General features: G+C 50.1%; 1 protein-coding gene across 3 annotated transcripts; it reads right to left on the bottom strand.

Annotated features, from left to right (window-relative positions):
- Positions 1-1,145: 1,145 nt before the first annotated feature.
- Positions 1,146-18,851, bottom strand: DUOXA2 (dual oxidase maturation factor 2). Of its 3 annotated transcripts, none has more exons than XM_079953456.1 (7): positions 18,821-18,851; positions 9,979-10,140; positions 7,286-7,343; positions 6,772-6,906; positions 5,561-5,774; positions 3,952-4,163; positions 1,146-2,385 (listed from the first exon to the last, which is right to left on the bottom strand). In XM_079953456.1, exons 2-7 carry the CDS (start codon positions 10,123-10,125, stop codon positions 2,183-2,185), a joined length of 969 nt encoding a protein of 322 aa, XP_079809582.1. In that variant the 5' UTR covers positions 10,126-10,140; positions 18,821-18,851; the 3' UTR covers positions 1,146-2,182. The 3 variants fall into 3 exon arrangements, with proteins under 3 accessions (XP_079809582.1, XP_079809580.1, XP_079809581.1); XM_079953454.1 differs by lacking the exon at positions 18,821-18,851 and adding an exon at positions 14,435-14,546; XM_079953455.1 differs by lacking the exon at positions 18,821-18,851 and adding an exon at positions 14,037-14,068.
- Between the last annotated feature and the right edge of the window lie 1,115 nt (positions 18,852-19,966).

The following is a 19,966-nucleotide window of genomic DNA, read 5'->3' as shown; positions in this document are numbered from 1 at the left end:
TGTTTCCCAACCTTGGGCCTCCAGCTGTTTTTGGACTACACTTCCCATCATCCCTGGCCACTGGTCTTGCTAGTCAGGGATGATGGGAGTTGTAGTTCAAAAACAGCTGGAGGCTCAAGGTTGGGAAACACTGACCTAGAGAGCCACACGCCCCTGCCCTACTGCTGCTCTTGAGAGATATCTGAGCCTTGTTGGAAGTCATGCCACAGCTGCCTTGAAGGCTCAGACAGAGCAGATGATCAAGCAGGAAACTTGGTTGCCCTTGATCACCCCAGATACTACTCCTTTCCTTGGTAAACCTTCCTCCTTGCCTTGTTTGAAGTGAAAATTCAGGTGCATGTGTGCATGTGTAGAATGTAGTTGAGAACCTCTGCAGAAGATCCCTCAAAGGTTTGGGGAACCTTTGGTCCTTGGTCCTCCATATGTTACTGAACTCTCATCAACCCCAGCAAGCATGCTCAAACCTGGCCTCCAGCTACTGTGGACTCTCAAGTCCCATCAGCCTCAGGCAGCCTGGCCACTGGTCACAGATTGGGGGAGTTGTGGCCCCAAACACCTAGATGGTACCAGGTTGGCTAACCCTGGTTTAAAGTAACCCAAGTCCAGTTGACCCAGCTTGACCATCAAAGGTGTAGGGAGGGGGTGGGGGCAGATCACCCCAGGTGTCATCACTGAGGGGGGGGTGACATTGGGCACACCATCCGCCCACAACTCCCAAGCCTACCCTGAGCCGCCAATGGGGGGGTGTCAATTTTTTCCCCACACCGGGTACCACCTGACCTTGCTACACTACACCTCTGCAAACTACATAATTGCATCAGGAATGGTACCTTATAAACCACGAGTGGAAAACCTGTGGCCTTCTAAATGCTTGAACTACATATTCCATTTCCCCCAACAATTGGGCTCTGCTGGCTAGGGCTGATGGGAGTTGGAATTCAATAATGTCAGAATGGCCACAGGCTACTCATGCTGGGTATAAACCAGCCTTCCCCAACCTGGTGCCCTCTGTGTGTTTTGGACTACATTTGGGGAAAGCTAGAAAAAACAAAAACGCTCCAATTGAGTATCAAAACAGAAGCACTGGTGCAAATATTCCCAAGGTACAAACCTCATGATGTTTCCCCCAGACACATTGACATACAACACAAATGGCTTTTACAATTTTATTAACAAGTCAGTTTGCTACACAGAAACACAAAATGTAACATTAACAAGCTCCAAAAAGGCTTTTCCGAGGATGCACTCACTGCTTTTGAAGTGCCACATGGAGGTTGCTGCTAAAGGAGAGCCATGCCCAAGACTGAGATGCTTAGGGATCAGTCAAGGTGCAAGAGGGTTCAGTTCTGCATCCTGTGTGAGACTTGAGAGCTACTTCTGACATTCAGCTTGGTGGCTTTTGTCTCCCCACCAAGGCAGAGAGCAAAACAGCAACGCCTGCTTTATATACATTGGTTTAGGCACATTTTCCAATAAATTTTCGTTGCTCAGGTGAGGGGCTGCACAAGGGGTGGGAAATCTTTGGCCCTCCAGATGCTGCTGAACTACAGATCTCCCACTGACCCCAGCCAGCAAGTATTCCGAGTCTTGTCCATTCACCTAACAGCACTAGCTTAACAGAACCATTCCTTGCAGTCTGGCTCCTCTTCTGGACTCAATTGTCCTCTGCCTGTAACTTCTCCATGCTCATCCCTTGGTTGGTGGCCAGGGAGATGGCCCCATCAGGGCAAAAGGGACACTACTTCATCTGCAGTCTGCTCTCAACTGGGTCCCCCTTCCCAACCACCTCAAGGAGCAGCCACCAGCTCCCGGCCTCAGGGTTGCTTTTGGGACTCATGGAAGCAGTTGGCTTTGCCTAACATTAGCTTGGCTCTACTGCAGACTCCCCTGCTTCCTGCCTTACCAGTCTCACTGGGCATCAGCCACCACTGGTTGGAGGCATTACCCAAACAAAACAAGCAAAGTGCTTTCCAGTTGTTCTCCAGACTTAATAAAAACAAGGCTGCTGAACTGCAGCTGCCGAAGGCTGTGGGCAGCGAAGAAGCCCAGCTTCCAGCTGCCCCTTTTCAGGATCAGTGCATAGGACAGAGTCATTTTTCTCTACTGGCTATTGCCAGGGCAGATCACAGTCAATGTCCCTGTTGGAAGAACAGGTCCAGAAGGTCCCACCACAAGCCTCGCTCTAGCTGTCCATGATGGTCAGCCTCAAATTGGCTGGCGAAGGAGCTGCCTTCGTTCGAGCATAGTGGGAGTTAATGTACACTTCTCCTAGCATCCCCTCTTCCTCCTCTTCATCCTCACACAGGTCAAAGAAGGCTTTTAGGAGGTCAGGGCAGGTGTAGTGAAGCGTTATCACCACGGCTCCGATCAGGAAGCAGAGCAGCCCTGGAAAACAGAGACGGACAGTCAGTTAGTGAACCAAAGACAGACTTTGTTGCTGGCGAGGAAGGAAGCCGGAATGGCATATTTGATGCATCCATGCTAGTTTTCATGCTCAGTTTAATAAAGTTGAGAGTCTGTAGAGCAATGGATGGGGATCCTCAGGATCAAATGAAGTTCCTCCAGGCCTTCTGTAACATCACCCCCTAACCAGCTTTGTACCCTTCTCAAGCACTTTTGCTTGAAACTCTGATCATTATTATTATTTTGCTTGCCTGGATTCCTTGTGCTCTTTATATGTTAATGCTTTGATCCCCAGTATTCACTTCCAATGGTTGACAGTCTATACTTGGTAATAGTCCCCCCCCCAAAGATAATAAACACTGAGTTTTATGTGTCAACAGACAACCATGAATTCTCTGCAAGGATCCCCCATCCAGAGCTCTGTGCAACAATAGGGTGCCCCATCCACATAACTGCATGTGCAAGTAGACTCACAAGAGACCACTCTCATGGTCCACGGTGACAGCAACCAACACTGGTCCAGCGCTGCTTGTGTCATTCTCAATTCAGTGTTGGAACAGTGCACACATGCTGTAGGGTGCACAATTCCTATATCATTCAGTGTGGTGCAGTGGTTAGAGTTGGACTAGGGTGGCTTGGGTCCAAATACCCACTTGGTGGTGAGCTTCACACTGTGGAGGATGCTGCTACCCTTTGGGACTGGTAGGGTGGAAGCCAGAACACATGGCTGACAGAGACAACAATAATTAAATAATTAAATAATTAAATAATTAAATAATTAAATAATTAAATAATTAAATAATTAAATAATTAAATAATTAAATAATCAAATAATCAAATAATTAAATAATTAAATAATTAAACAATTAAACAATTAAATAATTAAATAATCAAATAATCAAATAATCATTAAGGCTTTGCCTCCTCCTCTGTTATGTACTGAGTTGAATATGATCCAGATTGCAGCAGTCTGATTGGTCCACAGGAGCCACCCAATCCAGCTCCAGGTGGAAGTGAATCCGCAACCTGATTGGCCTACAGGAGAATCCCAGAATTAGCCAATCACGTGGGGCCCATTGTGTAAATAATGTATATAAAGCAGACATTCTGGGGGAACTTCCATTCCTCCTCACCACTATGAGCTGAATAAAGAGCATGAAATCCACTCTCGACTCTGAGTATATTTCACTGGCGACGAAGGTGGGATCCCGCTGAGCTGACCGCCACACACAGCACTGCAGCACCACCACCTGCCGCACCGCTGCCTCGCACCGTGTGGGGCAACACAGTTTGAGGAGGAAAATGGCAGTATAGCCTGCCCCTGGACTGGTCATCAATGAGAAGGCAGGCAAGCAGGGGCTGTTTGGGGGGCAGGCAGAGGTTGCTCTGAACCCCAGCCACTGAGGATAAGCTCAGGTTACCAGACGTCCCCATTTCCCGGGGACAGTTCCTGGATTTACAAACCAGTCCCCATCCAAAATCCATTGAAGTTGAAAAGTGTCCGTGGATTCTTTGGAAAAACATCTGTTAACCTTAGGATAAGCTCACCTGTGGCCAGCGTCAGCCAGAAGGATGCGCCATAGGTGAGCTGCAAGGAGGTGGGGCCGAACTGGATGACGCAGGAAGCACTCCTCCCGGTGGAGAAAGAGAGCAGAGCAAAGATGAGGAAGCTGCCTGTGACGAGGGTCATGTAGCCGCCATAGACGGGGACCGGCATGGAGAAGAGCATGTTGGAGACCAGCCAGGCGCAGAAGGCAACCCTGCAGGGAAGAGACAAAGTGCTCACCATTTACCACAGCTCAGAGGAGAAGAGACCCGCTCCACGGGCAGAAGGTCTGCGGTGGAGGGAATTCTCGGCGCAATCCATTGCGCCACAGAGCGACCGGCAACCCAAAGCTGGATGTTGGGAGATTCAGGGGGCAGGCAAAAGGGAAGGCCTTCTTCCTGTGCAAATGTCTGGAGGCGGTTGGAGGATGGATGGCGGCTAATGGACTGAGGTTGAATCCTGACAAGACAGAAGTACTGTTTTGGGGGGACAGGGGGCGGGCTGGTGTGGAGGACTCCTTGGTCCTGAATGGGGTAACTGTGCCCCTGAAGGACCAGGTGCGCAGCCTGGGAGTCATTTTGGGCTCACAGCTGTCCATGGAGGCGCAGGTCAGTTCTGTGTCCAGGGTAGCTGTCTACCAGCTCCATCTGGTACGCAGGCTGAGACTCTAACTGCCCACGGACTGTCTTGCCAGAGCGGTGCATGCTCTAGTTATATCCCGCTTGGACTACTGCAATGCGCTCTACGTGGGGCTACCTTTGAAGGTGACCCGGAAACTACAACTAATCCAGAATGCAGCAGCTAGACTGGTGACTGGGAGTGGCCGCCGGGACCACATAACACCAGTCTTGAAAGACCTACATTGGCTCCCAGTACGTTTCCGAGCACAATTCAAAGTGTTGGTGCTGATCTTTAGAGCCCTCAACGGCCTTGGCCCAGTATACCTGAAGGATATCCTGCCTGGACACTGAGGTCCAGTGCTGAGGGCCTTCTGGCGGTTCCCTCACTGCGAGAAGCAAAGCTACAGGGAACCGGGAAGAGGGCCTTCTTGGTAGTGGCGCCCGCCCTGTGGAACGCCCTCCCATCAGATGTCAAAGAGATAAACAACTACCTGACCTTTAGAAGACAGCCCTGTTCAGGGAAGCTTTTTGGAAACAGGCCTCAATTCGCAGCATCTCCACCCAAAAACTCAGCTAAGCAGCTTTTGGAAAGATCTTCTGTCTGAAGCCCTGGAAGCAGAGCTTACCAGCGAGTTGGCCTTCCTCACCCCAGTGCCCACCCCTGATGCTCCTGCGACTCCAGCACCCATCACCCCCGACCATTGGTCATGCTGGCTGAGGCTGATGTCTGATCACTTCAAGCTCCTTTCAAAGTGCAGTGCAAAGCAGCGCTTTGAAAGGGGCTTCTGGAGACCACCATGGGCAAAATAATGTGACTTGGTGATTGGGGGCAGGGTTCCACCCACAAGGCGATGGGGAGATAAGAGCCTGGGCTTGCTGGTCTCAAATGGTCCCCCCATCCCTTTTGGAGCCCCAAGATGCTTGGGGAAGGCAAGGTTGGGAGAAGGCAGTGGGGTCCCCCCGGTTCAGGAGCCTGGCGAGGCCCACTCACCACAGGGTGGCTGACGCATAGTGCCCTGCCATCCTGTAGAGGTGATGGAGGCCGCAGGGACTGTCCCCGGTGAACTTTTCTGCCACGTAGAGGATGGGGCTGGGCAGGCCGTGCTCCAAGCCTTCGTCGAAGTCGTTGTCGTAGTTTGCCCCAAACCACCAGGAGAAATGCTCGTTGTAGTTAATCGTTTCATTGAGCTGTTCCACGGGGCTTCCTGCGGAGGCAAGATTGGTTAGTGTCCAAGGAAGGGCTGGGTTTTTTGAAGCAGTAAAGGAAAAGGTAAAGGGACCCCTGACCGTTAGGTCCAGTCGTGACCGGCTCTGGGGTTGTAGCGCTCATCTTGCTTTATTGGCCGAGGGAGCCGGCGTACAGCTTCTGGGTCATGTGGCCAGCATGACTAAGCCGCTTCTGGTGAACCAGAGCAGCACACGCAAATGCCGTTTACCTTCCTGCCGGAGTGGTACCTATTTATCTACTTGCATTTGGACGTGCTTTCGAACTGCTAGGTTGGCAGGAGCTAGGACTGAACAACAGGAGCTCACCCCCTCATGGGGATTCAAACCGCCGACCTTCTGATCAGCAAGCCCTAGGCTCTGTGGTTTAACCCACAGCACCACCCGCATCCCTTTGAAGCGGTAGCCAGGGGCAAATGAAGGCGTTGTGACACCCGGAGCGGGATGTTGCTACGTAGGGCACATGTGTGGCATTGCTACGTACGATGCATGTACATAGTGGTTTGCCGCCGCTCCAGCACCATACGGACGGTGTGGGGATCCTCTGCTTGCAGCTGCAGCCGCGAACGGCGGATCCTCTACATGTGGCTGTAGCGGCGATGGAGGGATCCCAATGCCATCTGTATGGCGCTGGAGCGGCGCAGGGGGAAAACCGCTATGTACCGCACATGCACTGTATATAGTGGTTTGCCGCCGGTGCTGAGATCCTCTGCTCATGGTTGCAGCTGAGAACAGAGGATCCTCCACATGCAGATACAGCGGTGTGATGGCTGCTCACACCGCCATGGGCTGCCACCTTGTCACCTCCGCAGACATGGCACCAGGACCTCTAAACTATGGTTATTCATGGACCTTAAGGTCCTCTGCGGGGCATACTGTAAATACTGTAGCTGGAACTGATAGGACTGTGAAATGTTGGGGCACATCCAGAAACGCGCTGTTAGGACTCCCCCCCCCATGTTGGCACCCCAGACTCACCAACTAGAGTGACGTTGAGTCCTGCCAGACCGACGTGCAGCCCTATCTCTGCATGGACCTTAGCTGGGCTGAAAGACTTGTAGGTGGTGATCGCTGTTCCCTGTGCCCTCTCCCAGTCAGAGGTGAAGTGGACAGCTGCAAAGGTGAGGAAAGTCTCTGTGAGTGTCGGGCGCAGAAGAGTGTTGCCCGCCCTCTTTTGGGATGGCGGTTCCCCCAGAATTTACCCCTTTAGTTCCACACGCCACCACCCTCTGCAATCACAGATTAGCAGCCGAGGTTTGCAAATGTGGGTCAGGTCGACGCCACGCTTTTAAGGCACACGGCTTCTCACAAAAAATCCTGGGAAATGGCTGTTTTACCCTGTGCAAAGCTGCCATTCCCAGCACCCTGAACTCACTACAGTTCCCAGGACTCTTTTTGGGGAGGGGACTTTAAATCCACAGAGTGGATGTGAGCACAAATGAAGGCCAAAGATGGAGAAGTTTGCTGAGGTCAGATGGAGAAGGGGACTCACCAACGATGACTCCTCCGATAAAAAGGCTTGCGATGACCCGGAAAAGCCAGTACAGTCTCTGCCAGCAAAAGAGAACAGAAAGTCAAAGGGGGAAAAGAGGGTTTGCCTTTCACTTGGGTTACAATTTCATCTCACTTCCACCCCCCTCCCGCCGCCACTTAGCCCTACTTGCCATGGGGGTGGGGAGGAGGGTTTGCAAGGGGCCGGGTGGGAATGTTCCAGGGGCCATATCTGGCCCATGAACTGGTGGCTCTGCATCGCTGCTTTAAAGCAACAGTTTTGGGAAAGAGTTCGGTCTTTTAACTGAGCAGCATCAGCAGGGTTGGTGTTTCCCTGAACTAAACTCCTCCTCCCCCAGCTGCTAATTAATTAATTAAAAGCATTTCAAACTGCTTCATATTTCAGGAAAAAAACACACCACTAAGCCATGCACAGCAAGTACAAGATCCATTGAAACAAACCAATAACACAGAATAAAAACCATCTAAAAGCAAATAAAGCAAGCGATCAAGAGAATTCAGACACGTAAAACGGGGTCCAATCTTAGGGATCAAGGAGGATCTGGGCAAAAAGATGCCTGAAGGAACAGACAGCTGCTGCTTCATGTATGTCAGAGGGGAGGGCATTCCACAGTACTGGGGCCACAGCAGAAAAGCCCCGCTTTGGGGGTCCCCACCCTATAATGGTTTGCAAGGTGCATTGCAAAGTGTCGAAGGGATCTCAAAGGTCTATCCATACAGGGGCAGGCAGCCTTTAAAGTAACCCGGTCCTAAGCCACCCTGAATATGGCCCCATAGCTGTTTGTCAGCCAGTACAGTTCCCTCTACACAGGGGAAAGATATGTGTATCTGGGGGCTCTCAACCTGTTAATCATGTCCTGGAATATAGGCAGACATGATAGTGATACCTGCATTTCCCCCCACCCTTCTGTGAGTTTAAGGTGTGGGGCTGGGGAGTTAGATCAGGAAAATGCAGCAGGGGAGAGGAGATGGATAAGCACAGCCCCCACCAGCTTCATGAGAGTAGGGTGCTGAATTAAGAGTGCTGAATTAAGGCTGGACCTGGGTTCAAATCCCACTCAGCTACAAATCTCAGTCACTATCTCTCAGTCTGGTCTACTTCACAGGACTGGGGTGAGGACAGAGCAGAGGAGAAGGGAGAACCTTTCGCACATGCTGCCTTGAGATCTTTGGAGGAAAGGCAGGATAGAAATGTAGTTCTAAAACCACAGTAATAATAAATACACAGCATAGCACAGTGTCTGTCTCCCCCTGGTGGTCAAACTCCTGTGAATACACCATGCCAGTTCTTTTAGGGTGGGGGACGGGGAAGGAAATGTACTCCTGAAAAGGCTGATAAAACTACCAGGATTTTATTTTTTAATGTTTCCTTTCCATTTTAAGAATATGACATCATACCTTTGTATTCTGGCTCTAACCACTGTGGAGACTACCACTTAGGTTGCCTCTCCACCTCCAGGGTGGACTTTGATAATATGGCACCCAGAGCGAGGCCAAAATTTGGTGCTTTCCTCCTAAGTATTTATTTTCACAATAATTCCTTTTGGTACAGTTGCTTTTTTATGATTCTTCTCAGCAGGTTTCCTTATTACAGTGGTACCTCTGGAGACGAACGGGATCCATTCCGGATCCCCGTTCGCATCCTGAAGCAAACGTAACCCGCGCCTGCGCAGGTCACCACTTCCACACATGCATGTGACATAATTTTGACCACCTGTGCATGCACAAGCGGCGAAACCTGGAAGTAACGTGGAAGTCACCGTGGAGCGCAACCTGAAAGTGCTCAACGTGAAGCATATTTAACCCGAGGTATGACTGTATTATTATTATTATTATTATTATTATTATTATTATTATTATGCACCCCCTCAGCTCAGCACCCTGTGTGAGAAACCTCCCGCACCACCCTAAATCCAGCGCTGATCACTCCCTTTCCCTTCCTGCATAAACATTCACTCACAGTTGCATCATGCAGCTGCAAGTCTCTGTGGTTTTATGGCTTTGCACACAAAGACAGGCACACCCACACACCGCCAAATAACTGAAGATAGTTGTGTCGTTGTATGGAGATGGTGCTATGCACAACAGGTTGTGAACACAGCTCCAAAGCCCTTTTCTTTTTAAATACTAAGTCCTTCTAACAGCAAAGTCGGGTAGCACCTTTCCTTCCTGCCACCCCTTTGCTGCCTCGCCTTTGCTCAAAATCGCAGCATCCTGAGGCTGCTTTTCATTTAAAACGAATGCAGACGTATTGCCGTTTCATTGCAGGGATCAATAATATGCTCTTCTGAGCACAAAGGGCGACACAGGGAGCTGCCTTTTGTCCAGGAGAGGAACGATCGCCGGGAGAAGAAACATTATAGTGCTCCTGTAGCAGCACAACTGGATGCAGCAAAACATGTCTCTCCTGTGTTGGTCTCTACAGCCACAGAAGGTGCTGTAATACTCCAGTGGTTTGATTTCACCCCTGAAGGCTCACTCCTCACAAATGGATGGCAACAACACTCTGACCCCATATTATCAACACTGGTTGGCAGCAGATTCCCAGCATTTTCAGACGTGACTCTCTCTGAGCCAAACTAGGAGAAGCCAGGAAGTGAACCTGGGACCACCTTCTAGCAAAGCAGATGATCTACTACTAAGCTTTGGTCCTCCTTCAATAACAGTACTCACCGCTCTGCCCCGAATTCCAGGAAGGATGAGCAGGAAGCTGAAGGCAATTACAAGGAAGACAATAATTACAACGATGGTATCCACATCAAAGACAAAGGGCTTCCTGGGTTGGGGGTAAAAGGGATAGATGCCATCAAAGAGCGTCATTCTGAGGCAGGATACCTGCAAGACAGAGGTGAAAGGTGAGTCAAATGCTGCCCAGGTCCAGAGCTGCCGAGGCCTCATGAGGTTTGGTCCCATGCGCAGATACCCTTTATGTCTTAAGTGGGCTAATTTGGCCCACCTAAAATACTGTTGCAAATCTGGGATAACAGAGTTTGGTGTGCAAAGGGCACCCATAACGGCCAGCATTAGTGAATGTTATAAAATAATACACGGTAGAATTTAGATAATATTTGGGAGTACTGAAGGGAAGATAGAAGACAAAAGTCACAGAACAAGTCATTAACCCTTTCAGTGGAAACCATCAACCAAGCAGGCGAGCTTGGGGAGGGCAGGAGGTTGCCAAAGTGATGGGAGCAAGGGTGCGTGATGTGACACAGAAAAAATGTTGTGATTTAAGAAACAGGTCTGGAAAAGGGGTGAGCAAGACAGAGGGAGGAGCTGCTTGGAGCAGCGGTTTTTGGGAAGAACGAAAGTGGGCCAGATTCCAGGCGGAGGCCAGGCAGGGAGGATCATCTTGGCAGGCAGAGACAGAGGCACAGAGATGGCATGCAGGATGCCTTGGACTCAGGTGCTGCACTGCTCTGGGGAACGAGACCCTATTGAGATGTACTGTAATACTCCAACCAGCGGTTCTCAACCTGTGGGTCCCTAGATGTTGTTGGACTACAACTCCCATCATCCCTGACCACTGGTCATGGTGGCTAGGAATGATAGGAATTGTAATCCAACATCTGGGGATCCACAGGTTGAGAAACACTGCTCCAAACTCTCCACAGTAGACCCAGGTATAAATATGTACAATAAACTATATTTCTTAAAGGTACTGCTGTGCCTCAATTTCCCAATGGAAACCCAACCCAGGGTGAGCGCCTGGAACCCCCTGGAATCCTGCGATGGCTTGGCAGAGTTTGGAGGGTGGCGCACAAACTTTGCAGCAATATGATGTGACTTGGAGAGATTTTGCAGAAGAGGGCAAGTGTTTGTTTTAACTCTTATGCTACCTTTACTCCAAAGAGCTTGAGGTGTGTCTCCCTTAAAAAAACCCCAAACAAACAAACTTAACAGCCCTGCAAGGTAGGTTAGCTGAAAAATACAAACTTCAACAGGCAGCCTGGGCAGATGGCCAGCCAGCCAAAGAAAACAGAGGTCACGCCCGTCAGTCACGGACAAAGAAAAAGGCATGGCTACTGTCCCCATAGGGACGCAGGTGGCGCTGTGGGTTAAAGCCTCAGCGCCTAGGACTTGCCGATCGAAAGGTCGGCGGTTCGAATCCCTGCGGCGGGGTGCGCTCCTGCTGCTCGGTCCCAGCGCCTGCCAACCTAGCAGTTCGAAAGCACCTCCGGGTGCAAGTAGATAAATAGGGACCGCTTACCAGCGGGAAGGTAAACGGCGTTTCCGTGTGCGGCTCTGGCTTGCCAGAGCAGCGATGTCACGCTGGCCACGTGACCCGGAAGTGTCTCCGGACAGCGCTGGCCCCTGGCTTCTTAAGTGAGATGGGCGCACAACCCCAGAGTCTGTCAAGACTGGCCCGTACGGGCAGGGGTACCTTTACCTTTACCTTTTACTGTCCCCACCCCCAGCCCTGCTAATAACTCCCACCTGCCCCATGGCAAAAGGTTCGGTGGCCCTTCAGATCGGCTGAGAAATGTTTGCAGAGCAACAAAAAGTTTTAGCTCCATCACTGTCTGTTTCCCCAGCATCCTACAAAGTTTTTGACCATCTTCCCATGCTTTTGGAGAGGAAGCCTGGGTCTGGTAAGCGCCTGGAGTTGGGAGAGTAAGTGATGGTTTTAACATCAGATTAGGACCTCAGACTTTGAAATAAGGAAAATTATGGGGAAAGGAACTGGAAAGGGGTGTGTGTGTGTAATTGTGTGCCACATCATATAGCCCCCTCATGCTAGAAGGAAAAAGAAAAACCCAGTATCACCTGACCTCCCTAGTCTTGAAGCACACAATAATATACAGGACACATGACAGCCACTGTAATTTTGAGAGCTAGTTTGGGGTGATAGTTGGGCTGGAACTGGGGAAATGAGGTTCAAGTCTCCACCCAGCTATGACAGCAACTGGCCTTAGGCAGTCACTGCCACTTGGTTTCGCCTACCTCACAGGGTTGTTTAGTGATGAAAGACGCAACTAGAGTGGGATGAAAAAAGTAGCAAGCAGTAGAGGTCAGCTACTCAGATCTTCCACATCCTCACTGGACATTTAAAACATGTGTGCAGCTTCTCCCAAAGAATCCTGGGAACTGTAGTTTGATAAGGGTACTAGGATATGTAACTGAGTGATAAACTGCAGTTCCCAGGGTCCTTATGGGGTGGGGGGCAGAGCTTTAAATGTATGGTGAGGACCAAACACACAAAAAAGTGTGTGCATGCACATTTACATCCAAGTAGCAGCGGGCGGTAGCAGATGACGACCCGAAAGTTAACCCTTCCCGCTCACATCTGCTCTGTGATGCACAGCTGCCCCCATCCTTCAAGTTAGCGCAGGTAGCAAACAGTCAAAACTTAAGAGGAAATCTGCTTGCCAAAACGGGCATTTTGGCGATCAGGACGCGCGACCAGTGGCATTAAAAGCGGGGAGTGATTCCCCCCCTCTAGCCCAGCGGCAGCCAACGTGGCGCCCGCCTTCACCGCTGAACTACATCTCCCATCATCCTTGACTACTTGACGCGGCGGAGGCTCAGGCGCCGATGAGAGTCCAACAGCTTTTGGAGGACACCCCCCCCCCTTTGCCTCACCACCCTCTGGGGAAAACCCACCTGCGTCTGGAAAATCTGAGGCTGCAGACCGCGGGGGGCGGGGGGGGGGCCAGCGGTACCGCAGAATAGAGAAGCCGCTGTTTGTCTTCCGTGCTGCGGCCACGCGGAGCCCGAAAGGCGCGACGCCCCATCGCGCCCTGCAGGGTTGGGCAATGGGAAATGTTCGACGGGCGGGAGCCGCTCAAGAAAAGCCGGTCGCCTTAAGAACACAAGAAGAGCCCTGCTGGGCCAGCCCAAAGGGCAGGTCCCACTCTGCCAGGGCCAAAACAGACGCCTGTGAGGAAGCCCTCGAGCAGGGCACGAGCGCCGCAGCGCACTCCCCAGCCCCGGGTATGCACCGATCCTCGAGGTAATAGGGAGCCATCGCGCTTGGTAGTCCGCCGGTAAATGGGCCGGCAAGCGGCTTATGGAAAGGGAGGCGGGCTGCAGAGGTATGGGGCGCGTGTCTTCCCCGACGGCAGAAGACCGTTTCTCAAAGGAGAAGATCGGGAGCTTAAAAACACTCGGGTAATGTACTGACGGGCACCCACTGCCCCTAAGGCTCCCTGCTAGTGGCAGGAAAAAAAGGGGGGCGCTCTGCGCACGCTCAGAGACAAAGCCTTCTATCTCTAACATATCGCTCGACGGGAATCCAGTTTGGAGTCAAATTCACTTTTGAGAAAGGGGTCTGGCTGCCACCTTTGGAATCTCCCTGCATTAGTAGATTCCATGGGAGCTCAAACCCTCTAGTGACGGTCAGCGGGCATCTATGAACACTAAACATCTTGCGCATCCTGTGCAGCCCAGGGACACTCGCTTCTCTTGCCAGCGTGAGGTTGGAGGGAGTTGAGCATGAAAAGCGGTTCAAAGAGCTGGATTTGCTCTGCCTTACAGAATCACAACTCCCTACAATGCAGGAATTTCTCCTAGATTATACATGACAGGTGTCCATCCAACCTCTGCTTAGAAGTCTCATTTGGAGCCTCAGTCTAGGGACCCTGGAGGTGGCGGCGCAGAGGAGAGACTTGCGGGGTCTTTGCCTTCTCCTCCTCCCCGCTCGGGCCCGTCCCGTCGGGCAAAAGCAAAGGTGCTACGTGGCGAGCGCTCCTTTCCGCGCTTCCGTGCGCAGAGCTGCGCGGGAGACTTACCGGCGGGGCTTCGGCGGCGCCGTCTAAGCTGAGCGCAGAGCGGGCTGTGGGTGCCCAGCGCGGGGCCGCGCTCTTATATAGCGGCCGGGAGGGTCGCGTGCCGGCGTTATGCAAATGAGGCGCTCGGCCCCCGCCCCCGGCCCCTCCCTCCCCGCCCGGCTCCGACGGGACGGGCGGCATTCCGGACAGACGCAGCAGCGACGGTGGTGCGCGGACTCGGAGGCGAGAGAGAAGCGTCAGCGGCGGTGGCAAGGACGACAGCAGCAGCAGGCGCAGTGGCCCAGGTGAGGTAGGCGACGCCGGGGGCAGGAGAGGGAGAGTGTGCCCCGAAATGCGTGTCCGGGGCGCGGGGCGAACAGCAGGGTTGGAAGGAGCGAGCGAGAGAATGAAACATTCACCTGGGAAAAGAAGGCAGCAGGTCGCCTCCTCGGCTGCCGCGAGGATCATGCCTAGCTCTTTTTCGTTGCCCGAAGGCAGAGATCCCGAGAAAGGAAGCCGTGGGAAGTGCGCTGGGAACTTTTCTTCTCAGGGAAAGCGGCTTGCTTTCCCACATCTGTGGCTCACGACTGGGACTTCACTTGATGGTCCCCACCGTCCAGCCCAGCCAGGGCTGGATTTAGGTTTGATGAGGCCTAAGCTACTGAAGGTAATGGGCCCCAGTGGCGTAGGGTGGGTTGTCAGCACCCGGGGCAAGGCAAGTAATTTGCGCCCCCTAACCCGTGGATTTTAGCACTCAAGTCTCTTCCACTAGATTAGTTAGTGCGAGCATGCCCCCCCAGATGTTGCGGCCGGCCCCTCGTGCACCCCCCACGCTACGCCACTGATGGGGCCCTTTATGTATGATATTTTAGGGTAGGCATAGAAAAACTCTGGCCCTCCAGATGTTTGGGACTACAATTCCCATCATCCCTAGCTAACAGGACCAGTGGTCAGGGAAGATGGGAATTGTAGTCCCAAAAATCTGGAGGGCTGGAGTTTACCTATGCCTGGGTTAGGGAGCAGGCTAGCAGGCTCCCACTGCTTACATCATAGGATCCTACACAACACAAAACAAAACACTGTTGCTGTATGTAGGTTTTATTTTATTTTATTTTTATCTTATATTTTCGAAATGTACATCCAGTTGTTTTTTTCTTTAATTTTTTTTGGGGCCCCCAAGAGAGTGCCGCCCTAAGCTATAGCTTGTATAGCTTATAGGTAAATCCGGCACTGCGCCCAGCATGCACACACAGAGGACCTTGCAGACTCTTAAGTCTTAAGGCAATTTTATTGCCTTCTACCTACCCATTGTTACTTTGGAAGGAAAAAGAAGCATGGCTAAGTTTCACCACTGGAGGACAGAATAACAGTGCAGGCGTTTTGTATATGATGCAGTCTGGAATTTCTACCAAGTGCCTGCGTTTACATGCACATCCATGTATATTAGGGATAGTCAGTGTAGGACTACAACTCCCATCAGCCCCTGCCAGCAGATGCCTGCCAGCATCTGGAGGACATCACACTGGCTTTCCTTAATATTTACTCTATCTGATGCCATCCTTTGGCCTACATACTATTTCATTCAGACTTGGAATTCATATACAGTGGTGCCCCGCAAGACGAATGCCTCGCAAGATGGAAAACTCGCTAGATGAAAGAGTTTTCCGTTTTGGAGGTGCTTCGCAAAACGAATTTCCTATGGGCTTGCTTCGCAAGATGAAAATGTCTTGCGAGTTCCTGCAGGTTTTTTTTCCTTTCCCCCCTTTTTCTAAGCCGCTAAGCTGCTTATCCGCTTATCTGCTAAGCCAATAAGCCGCTAAAAGCCGCTAAAAGCCACTAAGCCGCTAATAGCGCTAATCCGCTAAACCGTCAATGGGCTTGCTTCGCAAGACGAAAAAACCGCTAGACGAATAGAATCGCGGAACGGATTCTTTTCGTCTTGCGAGGCACCACTGTATATGGGCCAATCACATTTCAGGATCAACCGTGACATGTGTCGCATGTTGTGGTTCCCTTCCTGACTGCAAAGGCGTCAGGTGTAAAGGAGAGGGGGTGTGTTCCTGGACACATTGGAACTTGTGCCGATTTGAAGTGGCTTAGTCCAGGAAGTAGCACACCCTGACTGCTGCGGTGTAATTTTGGGGTGATTTTTGATGTGGGAAGGCCTTAGCTCAGTGGTAGAAAACATGCGTCGCATGAAGAAGGTCCCAAAGACCTCTCCAAACTGAGTAAAGGGGTGGTAAAATGGCAAATGCAATTCAATGCAAAAAAGTGTAACGTGATGTGTGTTGAAGCAAAAATAAATAAATCTTAGTTTCACATACATGCTCATGGAGTCTGAACTGGAGGTGTTATACCAGGAGGAAGACCTTGGGGTCGTAGTAGATAGCTCAGTAAAGATATCGACCCAATGGCCATAAAGAAAACAAAAACAAATTCCATGCTAGGGATCGTTAGGAAAGGAACTGAAAATAAAACTGCCAATATCATAATGTGGTTATACAAATCTATGGTGCGACCGTACTTGGAGTACTGTGTACAGTTCTGGTCTCCTCAGCTCAAAAAGAAAATTAGAGGAAAGGCGAGTAACAGGCAACATGATAAAAATGGATAACCTTATGCATGGCATGGAGAATGTGGATAGGGAAAAGTTTTTCTCCCTCTCTCAAAATGCTAGAAATTGTGGGCATCCCATGAAGGTGAATTCTGGAAGATTTTGGAAGAAAGCACTTCTTCATGCAGCACATAGTAAAGCTCATAGCTGTCAACTTTTCCCTTTTCGTGCAAGGAATCCTATTTGGAACACGGGAATTTCCCTTAAAAAAAGGGAAACGTTGACAGCTATGGGATTTGCTCCTGCGGTTCCCAGTGATAGCCACCAGCTTGATGGAGGAGAAGGGGTATCAATGGCTACTAGCCATAGATCGTTGTGCTCTGCCTTCCAATGTTGTATGCAACATTGCGTGCTATGGTTTACCTCCATAATTGCAGGCAGCAATGCTTCTGGGTACCAGTTGCTGGAAACCACAGGAAGGGAGAGGGCTCTTGTGCTCATGTTGTGCTTGCTGGTTTTCCATTGGGGCATCTGATTGGCCACTGTGGGAACAGGATGCTGGACTAATGGACCGTTGGGTCTGTTCCAGTAGGCTATTCTTATGTTCTTACCTGCCTGAACTCTTGAGTGGTACCCAAGGTGAGGTAGCCCATGAGGTCTTCTGGCAAGTTGTGATGGATGTCGTCTTCCAGACACCCAGCTTTGCTAGTTCTTTCCACTTACTTGATGTTGCACTTACAAGTACATTCAATGCTGTCTTTGAGTGCATTGTATTTGGAATGCTGTAAGGAGATATTTGCCTTAAGCAAGAGGTTCCACTCCGGGTGAAAGCAGAAGGCTGGTGTTTTTCTAAACCCAGGATTCAAGGCCCACCCCCCCACCCCTTTAAATGCCTCTAACTGCATTTGCCAATCAGGTGCAATAACGTTGAAGGAATGTCCTGAATTTCTGGGATTTTTGTTTCAACACTTGCAAATGTACACACACCTTAGAATGACTCACATCTGTTGGTTATTTCAAAACATATTTATTCAACACAAATATAGTTGCTTTTGTGTGTGTGTATGTTTGTTTGTTTCTATCTACACCCTTTCAGATTCTTTTGTGAAGCGTTGTAAATGAAGGGTGTGTTGCCAGCAGCAAAAGCTGCCTCTTTTTTGCAACAGAGTTCCTTGACGTGAAACAGATGGAACTGCTTGTCTTCTGCTAGCGCATTCACGGAACTCCTAACGTTTTGTCGTCATAGTACTGTATTTGCAAGTCTTAGAGGAGTAATAGGAAGCACATTTATGTAGGCAGGAGTATGTTAAGATCTACCTTCAAAGTAAATGCTTTTCTTGAATATGGAGCAAGGAAGGCCCCATCTGCGCTATAAATTTTAAGCAGTATCATACCACTTTAAGCAGTCATGGCTTTGCCCCCCAAATACTGGGAACTGTAGTTTGTTAAGGGTGCTGAGAATTTTTAGGAGACTTATCTAACTACAGTTACCAGAATTCTTTGTGGGGGCGAATCGTGCGTTTAAAGTGCTGTGGTCCTGCATTAAATGTATAGTTCAGACAGGACCCAAGAGGTTATAGTCAGTGGAAGCCACTGGACCCGAAGACCCTTTTCAGAGTATGTGGAGCTCATTGGTATAGAATCCTATATACTAATAGGAAGCTCATTCTCTGAGTGAGGATTTTTAAGAGTTGCCAATATTACTCCTACTAGGAACAGACACATTGAAATTAACAGGCATGACTAATATAGGTCCATTATTTTCAGTGGCTCTACTCTGAGTAAAAGTTCATTGGCTACAACCTTTATGTCGCCAAATCAGCACTTCCACACTTGCACAAGAGGGAAGTAGCGGACATACAAAACATCCTTTTTGGTGGGGGCAGGTAGAATGGAGGGAACAAAAAACATGGGGGACGAGCAATGTAATGGAGTACTTTGCAAGAGGGCATGGCTGGCTGGCTGGAATCCTGAACAGGAGCAGTCTACGCTGTAATATTTTGTTTGAGGTTCCTTTTGCTTTGAGCATAAATATAACCTCTTTTTGTTAAGAGTTAAATAAATACAAGGTGGATGGATGTCAGGACATTTACTGACTCTGGCAGCCAAAAACATAATATAGACCCAGTGACTATACATTTGCCCAGAGCAGAGATGTAGAACTTTCTCAGCCTGAGGGCCACATTATTTTCTGGGGAACTTTCTGGGGGCCACAGACGAAAGTGGTTAGAGTAATTAATATAAACTTTACCTTTGTATAACTGGCTGGTTTCTCTGCACTGTCACACACTGTTCTCCATTCTCCATCCAGCCAAGCAAGAAACATTGCCTGAAAGCAAGGACACATTCTAGGCAGACAAAAAACAAAAAACGTGCCTGAGGAGAGTACAAAACAGGGCCAGAGAGAAGGGATGTTGCCTGTGGAGAGAGGATGTGGCTTGGAAGAGTCCTGGTGACCAAGCAGAGAGGCCTGGAGGGCCACATTTGGACCCAAGGACCAGGGTCAGAAGAAGTCTAGGAAGCCAAACAAAAGGAGACATAAGGGGGGGCTGAAGCATCCTTACTGGCGGAGTGGAAAAGTTAGAGTGGCCAAGGATGCTAGAAAAAGCAAAACTGTTCATATGCTGCAGTATTCACTGGAGCAGGGCAGAAATCAGTTTGTCTTGCGAAAGAAAGCACACAGATGCAAATCTAGAAAGTGCAGGCATTCATGTTGCAGTTTTGAAGTTGACCAGCTAACTGGGTTCCCAGAGAAGACAGTAGAAGTTTTCAGGGAAGTTTTTAATGTGTGATGTTTTATTCTGTTTTTAATCTGTTGGCAGCTGCCCAGAGTGATGGGGGAAACCCAGCTGGATGGGCGGGGTATGAATAAATTATTATTATTATTATTATTATTAGTAGTAGTAGTAGTAGTAGTAGTAGTAAGGATGGATTTCTAACTTCTGTCCTCTGTGCCCATTTGCCACGCTGGCTGGGGCTGGCAGGAGTTGTGGTCCAGCAGTATATGGAAAGCCACAAGTTCACCCATCCCTGCACTACAGAAATGGGAAGCAATTGTCAAGCCTTTTGGCTGAGCAACCCTTTGAAAATTTAAAGGCAGCTGAAAGGAACCCCATAGCAAAGTCCTTGTGGGGTGGCCATTTGGGTGCCGAGGAGGTGTGGGGAGCCTGTGGTACACCCAGTTTTGCTGAACTGCAACTCCCATCATCCCTGCCCATTGGCCATTCTTGCTAGGGCTGATGGGACTTGTAATTCAACAACATGGGGGGGCGGTCGGTCAAAGGTTCCCCACTCCTGGTGCAGAACAGCTAAGGGCTGATGTCTCTATGACAGCAGTGCACCTTCGACTGTTCATGTTGTTCATTTGCTGCCAGCCTTATAGCATGGGAACCACAAG

The sequence above is a fragment of the Podarcis cretensis genome, assembly GCF_951804945.1.
Source record: "Podarcis cretensis genome assembly, chromosome: 14".
NCBI lineage: Eukaryota > Metazoa > Chordata > Lepidosauria > Squamata > Lacertidae > Podarcis > Podarcis cretensis.
The sequence above is the reverse complement of the archived record's forward strand: the minus strand, read 5'-3'. Positions and strand labels throughout refer to the sequence as shown.